Below are 10,627 nucleotides of genomic sequence, written 5' to 3' on the forward strand. Positions count from 1 at the left end.
GCCATGGCCCCTATCCCACAAACAAGGATAAATTTACACAGTTGAGTAGTTAATCACCTGGGTAAGTATCTGCAGATCTGGACCCTGAGTTTGTAAAGTGCTATGTAAATCTGTTGTCCCTTGATAGGCACTGATATGGCAAAGATTTACACACGTGCTTCATTTAAGCCCACGGGCAGTCCCACTGAAATCTATTTAATGTGGTTTGGGTAAAGGAGATTAAGGCAGGTAGGAAGCATGGGCCAAATTTAGAAAGGTATTTAGGTGTTTACAGATGCAGATGAGTGCTATGTGCTTAACTCCTACTGGCACAAATGGCAGTTAGCCACTCAACCTGTATAGGTACTTTGGAAAATCCTACTTAGTGCCTATCTCCATATTTAGATTCATCCCATCGAAAATCTGACCCCATAATAATCCTGAAAATCAGTGAGATTTGGGTACATCAATCCTTAAAGCTCCTCTGGAAACCCCAGCTCTAACTGCCTGTAGCATCAGGGTCTAAATTATTATTAGTGCAACTGAGTTTTATTCCCACCCTGAATACTTGGATTGTGGTCTCTGTCAGCTACACAGATAAGTACATACACATAATAGATTCCTAACAATGGCAGTAGAATCACAGAATCATTGAAATGTAGGGCTAGAAGGGACCTCCAGATGTCATTTGGTCCATACCTCCATACTGAGGCAGAATTAAGATTATCTACCTAGAGCATACCTGACAAGTATTTGTCCAACCTGTTCTTAAAAATCTCCCAGGATGGTGTGTCATTCCGGGGTGGAATCCAGACTAATGAGGGGCTATGCTACCCCTGCCTTGCAAATGTGGGTGCCTCACAATGTTTTGCTATTGTTGTTTACTACGTGGGTCACTCACAATCAGCCTACCAGCATGTAAGTCACACCCTGAGTGTGTGTGTATAGCTACAGCCCTGATCCAGTATCTCTGATCCAAGCAGACTTTCAGCAGCACACCAGTCACGCTCTGGCTTCCAGCAGGCTTGCTTACTACCTGTTCGGTGACCCCAACACACTCCTAGTCACAAATCACCCATCCTGCCTCCTCCGCCAAATGTGTGTTCTGCACAGTCCAGCCCTTTCCTGGACTCTTCAGATATTTTAGTCCATTGCCCTTTCTGAGTGATCAAAACCCAACTGTTTGCTACATTAAAAGGAGTTCTGCACACAATACAGTTTAAACACAGCAATAATGATTACAGAATATTTGACTACAAAGGGAGAGCTTTTAAGTTTAAACACAGCAATAATGATTACAGAATATTTGACTACAAAGAGAGAGCTTTTAAGTGAGTACCAGTATAAGGCATTAAAGTCAGAAATGGTTACAAGAGAAATAAAGATAAAACACTTCCTAGTGCTAAAACTTAAGAAACTAGAGTTGGTTCGAGGGGAAATCCCTTACCACGTGTTCCCAGTAACTTTGCTGGTATTGCTGTTACCTCTGCCTTACGATCCAAGTATCTCCCAAGCCCGCAGCATCCACTTCATGACATAGCCCTCCTGCTGAGCCACAATCTGTGCTCTCCCACCTTCTGGTCTCAGTCCCAGTCTCCTTACTTCCTCCACTGGCAGCTGCAGTCCACTGTCCAGTTCTTACGTAAGGGCTCTCAGCGGCTCCTTCTCTGGAGCCAGCCACTGCTCTGTCCAAGGTGCCGACTTCCCTCAACCTGTGAGGCAGCCAGCCTTCCCTCCCCAAGCTCCTGGGAGTGACTGCCCCTTCTGCTCTCTGCTGGCTGCCTATATAGGGCCGCCTCGGCCCCAATTAGCTGCTTCTAGCGCGGCCTCCCTAGGGCTTTATTAGCCCTTTCCAGGCTAGTGTGGGGACAGCCACCCCACCACACTTGTCTACAAAGGTTTGAACAAACTCACTGATGCATTCTTCCCCCTTACATTCCCAGCTGGTTTCTTCATCTAAATGCAAAGCATAAACATAATTTGTCACATGTACCCCCGTTTCTTGCATGCGTTCAAAATCATAAAACACATAATCCTTCCCCTCTTCAGGAGAGCAGATATTCTGCATATAACATTTGTGACCGACTATGCTGCCTGTTTTTTCATAACATTGGGGACACTTTGTGCTTTTACACCAGTGATCTTTAACATCGTAACAACTGCACTAATCGCAAAGACTTCTAGTTTTAAAATCCAATTTATCGTCTGATGCCAGAGCTCTGTCTTTTTCTAATCAGGCCTCGGACCTGCAAAATAGCTTATAGCTGGGGCACCTCTTTTTTTCCCTGGACACGTCAAGACACTCAGCGCTATTACACGTAAAGCAGTGGTTTTCACAGGCATGCTCATATTTGAGGCTGTACGTGCATGGTAGTGGTCGCATAAATACAGTGCTCCTATAAAAGTTTTAATATTTAGAACACCGTAGTAATGTTTGTTGTGTAACAGAACAAAAATCATTTTGGGGTGGCGTTCTCCTCCCATTGTAAAAAAGTGCCAGTGTCCTTTTTCATGATACATTAATAGCCATGCCTAAGCACTCTTCCAAAGAGCTCACATCTGTAAAACTGGCCATTTTTTGGTCTGAACACCCCAGCTCCTGGTGGAGATGCCTGCCCCCCTCTAATAGTTGGGAGTCTGTGACTTTTTCATTTGATAAGAAACCCAGAATGCTCTCAGCAAAGCATAGGTTGTTCCCCTGGTTATTTAAATCTATTATATGTTTTCTTTCCCCCGCCCCCTCGATGATTTTACTGTACGTGATAGTCTTTAAGGGCCTAACCGCCCCACCTCCTCCCGCCCTGTTTTTAATAATCGTGACAACCAGCCTTAGAGTACTGGAACCCACAATCTCTGTGTTACTCTGGAATGTGTTGATGACATTATTTTAAAAATCTACAGCATTTAAATCTTCTCATGGCCTCCTTTGAGAAAAGAGAGGGTGGTTTAGCCCTGGAGCATCTAAGCGTAGCTGTAAAAAATCTTCGGGCTCCAACTGGTTATTAAAATCATCTAACAAATTTTGAATAGCCGTGTTAATGTCCGCCATTGCCAGAGTGAAGTCCATCACTCTGTCCAAATTAGCTAAATGAAATTCTTGAAAATACCCATAAGCGTTACATTTTCTTCAGTGCCTTATCCAGTGTCTCACATGTTCCAAATACACATCAGGAGGTGCATTAGGAGCAGGAGATTCTGCACCTTCAGAAGCAGGAGTTGGAAGGGGTCTATGTATATTTCCCTTTCTTGGCTGGGGGGGTGTCTCCTGAAAAGAGTTTTGGCTTTTTAAAGTTTCTTTGCCAAAAATCTCCTTAATCTTTTAGATCTTTTCCACTTTTTTTCCCAGCCCCTCTTTAGGTTTTTGTGTTTCATATTTAGTCACTTCCTCCCTTCACTCTTCAAAGTTTTCTCTAGTTTTACAAACATTGTTTGTGTTTCTGTTATCTTTTAGTGTAAGGCCTCCCTCTGTTCTGGAGAATGTGGCTTTTGAAAAGCATCCAGAACTAACTTTGAAAACTTTTTGTTTATTGAATGCATAAGAGATGTGCAGACTTTACTCAACTCAGACAAACAGCAAATGTTGCAATAAGTTCAGCAGGTTGTGTGTGTTGTTCAGGTTTATTCCCGTTTATCCCCACCCTTGGAAACTGCAGCTGTTACAGGCTTGCTCGCCTTGGCTCTTTTTACAGCTGGTTTCTTATGTGCTTCACAGGTGTTGGGGTATTCAGAATCGGGGGGATTGGCCCCTCTTTGCCATTTACCCCAGTCCTGGAAACTGCTTAAGGACAGTTGTTGGAAGTGCTGGGCTATTCAAAATCTGGGGGGCTGTTCCTTCTCCTGGAAGATTTCTTGGGTTTTTTTAAAGGTGTCTTCCTTGATTTTTCTTCTTATAAGATAACACTTGATAAGCCTGACAACACACATAGATAAGATGATTTTAAAAACATAAACCTGCATGTTCTTTTTTACTAACAACCATGTTAAGTAAAGGGGTGTCTTATCACCACAACCTTCATAGCATAGGCACGGTAACCTTTTTTTTTTTTTTTTAACTAACAATCATTTTTCGGTAAAACCAGAATAAAGGGAGAGGGGGGTGAGAGTTTTTTTATTATCACTACTAAAAGCAGCACAGCCTATGTCTTTCAAAACCTTTACACTAATTCCAGTAAAACACATACCATCTTCTGTTATGTAAAGAAAACAGTCACTTTGACTGTTGAATTTGACTTCCATCTTGGTTTAACATAAAAAAAATAAAAAGCTTTAAAAACAATTCTTTCAAGAATAAACCATAATTCTGTGACATATTAAACAGCTTACCAAAATGTGTTAATCCTTCTAGTGCAGATTGTGATATTTAAAAAAAAAAGCTATTCATTTTTTGCTAAACACATCACATGCATAAAAACAAGAAGGCACACACAAAATTGTGTTTTCTCTTACCATCTCGTAGCTCCCCACGACGACAAAAGTCTTACATCAGCAATGATTCTTTTGAATGCTAGGTTTCTGTTTTCTCTATATTTATAGAACAAAACCTCTAAAAAAAGAGGAAAAATGGGACTTGGGGGTGAAGGTTTGTGTGTTGGTGAAGGGGTCAATTTTTATCTACTTCCCTCTGAAAAAAAGGAGCGGGGCCTGTTGTTAGATCATCTTTTCCCTTAAACTTCTTATTTTATATATAAGACAATTTAAACAGTTAAATGGTCACTGTGCTTTCCCTGCAAAAGTTTTTCAAAATCTTGCAGCTTCAAATAGGCCTCACTGCATACAAATGAGTCCTTACGTTTTATTCAAGATTCACCAATGCTGTTTTTTCATGTTAGCCAAAGAACTAAAAAACAAAAAAGTCTAAAATATAGGGAAAAAATCTCTCTTATTACTTTTATAAACTGGCTTTTACTAAAGGCCTGAGTTTTGTCACTTTATTTTACATTTCCCGCACTGCATACAAAAAAGTTACATCTCATTCAAAAAACAACCGATGTTCAACTTTATTTGGTATGATAGCAAAAGTGTTAAATCATCATGCAGATACAAAGCCATAATTTTTTATATTTACGACGTTTTGTCATAGAAAGCAGCTTAAAATAACAATAATGTGGGAATATTTATTTCACTGCTTAGTGCAGGTCCCACGAATATAACACCCTCTCTTCACAAATCCTGCCATTCAGTTGTTATTTCATGATAGCAAAACATTCCTGGACTTCTTCAAATCACCATGCAGTTACATAACTTTTGTCAGAGTAAGCAGCTTAAAATAACAAGTATGTGGAAATGTTTATTTCAGTGCTTTTCGGATATAATATTCTCTAGAAGGGGTTCTCTTTCTTTAGATAAGGATGGGTCTGCTCCGTTTAAACAGTTAAAAAGCCTTTGTAACTAACTCTTTAGGCAGATCTGTTAAAAGTTAGGAAAGAAAAACTTTATTTCACTACAACGCCCCTCTTGCATTTTCATGTTGACAAAAGTGTGGGCTCTTGTTTTAGCACCTTGGTTCAGAAAGAATGCATTCTGTAAACAAAGGGGTCTGTTTCTTTAGATAAAGAACGGTCAGTGTTCATCTCATTTTAAATTTGAAAAAAAAACACCACCTCTTTCTTTCTCTGTCAGTGTCTCTCTCGGTGTTTGGAATATACTTATTGGTAGGAATTTTTGAACCACTCCTTTTTTTCTGCCACTGCCTGGTTCAGGCTATAAAAGGGAAGTTCTCACCTGATGACGTGCTGCTGGTGGAATCATGGACAGATTCTGTAAGTGAAACTTCTGCTCTGAGAGCACTGCTTTGGGGAGGGAAAAATTGCCTATTAGTCCACCTTCAACTTGCTTTCTTGTTTTGCATCTCTCTCTTTTTTTAATCTCCGACTTTTTTTTTTTTTGCTCCTTTTCAGATGAATGTATTTTGGGCTTTGTTTCTCAGTGCCACTTGTTGCTCTTTATGGGTTTCCTTTGAAGCTGATGGAAAGGTTCCCACTCATTTCCATGAGCCTTGGATCGTGCCTTCTTGGTGGCAGTATGATTTATTTTAAGAGAGTGCATACCCACCTGTGTGGGTATTTGATGGTAAAATTTGGTCACCTTAAGGGCCTGATTCTGAACAAATTGAAAGCAATGGGAATTTTGCCTTTAGTTTCAATGGAAACAGGATTAGACTCCAGCGCTCTAAATGCATTGATTGACATTAACCTCTTGTAACTTTCTGAGAAAGTGCAATTCAATAATATGTTGGGGGAGCCATGTACAACACCTCTGCTCTGTTCAAGGCTGTGACACAGATCAGGGACACCGTTTCAACGCCAACAATCATTCCATGAGAGTCCTCATGTGAGTAAGTTTTGTCGGATCTGTGTTTAAAGCAAGTCATGTTGTCCAAAGGAAATTTTTGATACTGTGTAGTTTCTTGAGTGAATCTGGTGCCTATTTGAGAAGGGAAGAGAAAAAAAAATCTTGTTCTGTAGTTCTTTATATAATAGTTTCCACCTCAAGCTGAAAAATCTTGAACTGTATTTCTCTTCTCTAAGAATGGAATTTTTATGCATTGCTGATTTATTTTAGAAGCACAGAGAGCTTCAATCACCAATATTTCCAAAATATCCAATGGAGTAAAAGCTCTGTATCTCAGGTGACCAGATGTCCCCCTTTTATAGAGACAGTCCCGATATTTGGGACTTTTTCTTACATAGGCGACTATTACCCCCACCCATCCTGATTTTTCACACTTGCTATCTGGTCACCCTAACTGTAGCAATGTGGTGATTCAATGACTTTAGTGGGAGGAAAGTTAGACCAATATTGAGCACTTTTGAAAATACCACCCACTGTGTCTTAAAATTGTATTTAAATGTCATTAATGTTCTTTGTTAGAAATCCTTTTGAACTTTAAAGTTATGCAGTGACTTCACTACAGTCTTGTCCACACTGGGGAAATGTATTAAACAGATTCAAACTGGTTTTAAAATCAGTTTGAAACTAGTCAGAGCCACAATGTAGACAAGGTTCAAGCAACCAGACTCATTCTTATAACTGGTTTACTTAAGCCTCCTGAGAGACAGTTTATTTAAACTGGTTATAAATATGATTATGGACACCAAAAAACTTAGCTACTCTGTGGTTCCAACTGATTTTTAAAGTGGTGATTTTCTTGGGAAAATATCTAAAATGTTGTCAAGACCTTAAAGCTAACAAAGATTTTTGTCTCTGTTGGGCTAAGAGTTTTAAAAATGGCTAGTGATTTTGGATGACCTAAGGCCAGAAGGGACCATTATGATCTTCTAGTCTGACTCCTGCTTAATCCAAGACATAGCATTTCATCTTGTAATTCCTGCATCAAGCCCATTTCTTGTGGTTTAGCTAGAGTGCAAAGAGCCATGTTTGAGTTCCCCAGCTGAGGAATCTTCAAGGGGCCTAATTTTTCTGAAAAGACTGAGCACCTGCTATCTAAAAATCAGCCCTCTTTGAAGTGTCCTAGGTTGGTCTCACAAAATCACTTTTGAAAATCTTGTCCTATGGCTCAGGTGTGGCATATCACTGGTGCGACTGACACACACTAGGTCAGAGATGAGTTATATATTTGAGCTTCTCCGCCTAGGCTGTCAACTCCATGTGTGGTGGATCCTAGAGGTCTTACCAAGGACTCTGACCCTCATTGTGCTAGGCACCATGCAGGCATATTTTAAATGAAAGTCTGTTTCCCAAAGATATGACTGCACTGGGTATGACACTGGGTAGGGTATGACTACACGGGAGGTGTAATTTCCAGCTTGAGTACACATACCCACATTAACACTGATTGAACTAGCACATTAAAAACAGAAGAAGAGCCATGGTGGTGTGAGCAGCGAGAAGTGCTAGCTGCCTCTAATATGTTTTCGTCCTAGACTCTAGGTATGTACTTGGACAACTAGTTCACCCACACACACTTGCACTGCTGTGGATACAATTCATTTTTTAGCATGCTAGCTCAATAAGAAGTAGCACGGGTGTTTCTGCTCAAGTTGGAAATTACACCTCCAGCTCCAATGTAGACAGACCTTAAAATGACCTTCTTTGTATACTGCTAAGATTAGGAGCTGGTTTGCTCGTAAATATCTTCTGGCAATACACAGGACTGATTTGCGTTACACCGTACCTGGATTTTAGCTCTGCTGTGGGCTGATTTGTGTAATTTCAATGTCGCCACTTGCCATCTGGGTTTCAGAGAACGAGTTTGCTTCACTGACTGCATCATTCATTAACTGCACTGCACTTTTCTGTGTCCATATGTCCCTAGTACTTTCCCAGCTGTTTCTCCTGGTGGCTGTACCATGGCCTGTGAGTCTCTCTCCCTATCCCGAAGATTGCTTTCATGATCCTGACTACGATAAGCTGGTGGAGATCGCCAAAAACGGGCTTGGAAAGGCAGCTCATCCAGTGAAGGTTGCCATTGTAGGGGCAGGAATAAGTGGACTCACTGCTGCCAAACTTCTCAGAGATGCCGGTCACAAGGTAATTCTCTAAACAGAGATGTCAGAATAAGGCAGAGAGTCCATGCTACCTTGACTATTTTTTACTATTTCTTTTCTGAAGATATAAGGTTATTAAGCTAAAGAATGATTAAAATGAAACAAGGGGAATTCACAAGAACTGAGGAAGAAAGGAGGCTCATTGACAAAGGAAGAGATTTTGCAAAGGCAATAATGGGATTCAGATGTCCACTCCCATTGTATGTCAGTAGGATAAGGTTCCCCACTCCCATTTCAATCTTGGAATATTTCCCCAAACCTTTAGTAGTTTAAAGTTGGAGGAGTTACAGTAACTGTCATAAGAAATAGAAAGGGGAAAAATGCCAAAAAAGCTACAGTTTCAAAATAACCCTGTCCAATAGAAAGTGGTAAGTTAAAATAATACACTTTAAAATTCAAATATCTGTACAGGGCATACATTCTCTCATAGAAATCCAAGTGTGTGAAAATTGATGTGCTATTGGTAGCCTTCTCTCTGCCTTCTTTTTATCGTCTTTACATGAAAAGGGTGAATTTCAAAAAATCTTCCCTCTAAATCCTTATTCAGACACGTAAGGTTCAGGCCTTGTCTACACTACAAATTCTTTGCCAGGATAGTTATACCAGCAAAGCCACCTAGATATATTGAGCTTATGCTGACAGAAGGAGTTTTTTCTGTCAGTGTAGAAACACGATGTTCCCAAATGACATTGGCTATGTCAACTAAAGCACTCTTGTGTCGTCATAGCTGTGTTTACACTGGGGGTTTTGCCAGCATACCTATGTTGGCTGGAATGTGTGGTTTTTGCATACCTCTGATCAACACAGCTATGCTAACAAAACCTGTAGTATAGAACTGGCTCTCAGACTTTCAGATGCATTCAGAGTTGGCATAACTCTGCTTCCATTGACTGGAGTGGGTCCTTGTCATATAAGATGATAAATTTGCATGCTAGGATCTGTAAGTCTGTGTTTATTCATGCTATATATAAGCAAATCCTTTTTTACCTTTTCTCTATTTTCCCTTTTGTCTCTAACAACAAAAACAGCACCCCGAGCCTGGTGAGTGGGTGCAGAGACATCAGGACACCATTTAGGTGCCTGAATGTAGATCTAGTTGCCTAATTATAGTCACCAAGTTTTGAAAGTTTAGGCCTTTGCGAATAAAATTATGCAGCTGCCACATAAGTGACTGGACATGATGTCCCATGCTTGTTCTTAGGTTATAGTTCTGGAAGCCAGTGGTCATGTGGGAGGACGAGTCATGTCCTAACGAGATGAGACACACGATTGGTACGTGGAGTTGGGAGCCATGCGTTTGCCAAGCACCCACAGGTAAGACAGGTTCCACTCCTCCACCATGTAAGTTGTTTGGGAAAGGAACAGCCCAGTTTTGCTGAATTCTGTTAAGCATCCTAAAAGAATGTGCTGCCAGATGTAATGTTTCTTACCTGGAGTAGTCTCATTGAGCTGGGTAGGATTATGGCCAATAGTAAACAATGCACTCAGCAATAAGTGTTTTCAGGATTGGGCCCTAATTATGGACCTGACAGTTTGTAAATGCATGATCAAACTTCCATGAAACCAATGGAAAAACTCCCAATGTACCTTAACAGGTAGTTGTACCAGGCCCAGAGTCAAAAGAAAGCCAGACAATAGATATTGGCTCTTAGCCAAAAATGATTCAAAGCAAGTTGCATTGTTTCATAAAAAACTGAGCCCAATTGTTTTGTGAGGAAATATAAGGACAAGAATAGAATAGACTAGTGTTGGGTCGGGATCGATTCACATACCAACAGCTGGGCACCCAGTAACTGTACCAGTGAAGACTCGGAGTCAATCTCTTCAATGCAAAACTATTTATTGGAAAGCAGATATCACAGACAAACAGGAAAAGGCCATACAATGCCTCTCTTTAATAAGCCTCAATTTCCCAAGCATAACCCCTCAGTAACTATGCTGGCCCCACACAATCTCCTGATTAGCAAACAAAACAGGTACAGATACCAATTCTAGACAACTCCCATTCTCTTTTCAGAGCCAGGATAAAAACATTACAGTGGTACAGGTTTCCAACTGCTTTAACCTACGGTGCCTTATTCTGAAATAATATCAATTTGGTAAATTTGCTACTGCTGCCTGTATTTTAAGATACTTTGATA

General features: G+C 40.5%; 1 protein-coding gene across 1 annotated transcript; it reads left to right on the plus strand.

Annotated features, from left to right (window-relative positions):
* The first annotated feature begins 5,351 nt into the window (after positions 1–5,351).
* On the plus strand, positions 5,352–10,295 carry LOC137145335 (L-amino-acid oxidase-like). Its single transcript, XM_067536010.1, has 3 exons — positions 5,352–5,738; positions 8,255–8,469; positions 9,688–10,295. The coding sequence occupies exons 1-3, from the start codon at positions 5,726–5,728 to the stop codon at positions 9,736–9,738; spliced, it is 279 nt and encodes a 92-aa protein (XP_067392111.1). The 5' UTR covers positions 5,352–5,725; the 3' UTR covers positions 9,739–10,295.
* Positions 10,296–10,627: the final 332 nt, after the last annotated feature.

This window comes from Emydura macquarii, unplaced genomic scaffold (assembly GCF_026122565.2).
Source record: "Emydura macquarii macquarii isolate MOO-44397 ecotype Brisbane River unplaced genomic scaffold, CSIRO-AGI_Emac_v2 contig_3523, whole genome shotgun sequence".
In the NCBI taxonomy this organism is placed as follows: domain Eukaryota; kingdom Metazoa; phylum Chordata; order Testudines; family Chelidae; genus Emydura; species Emydura macquarii.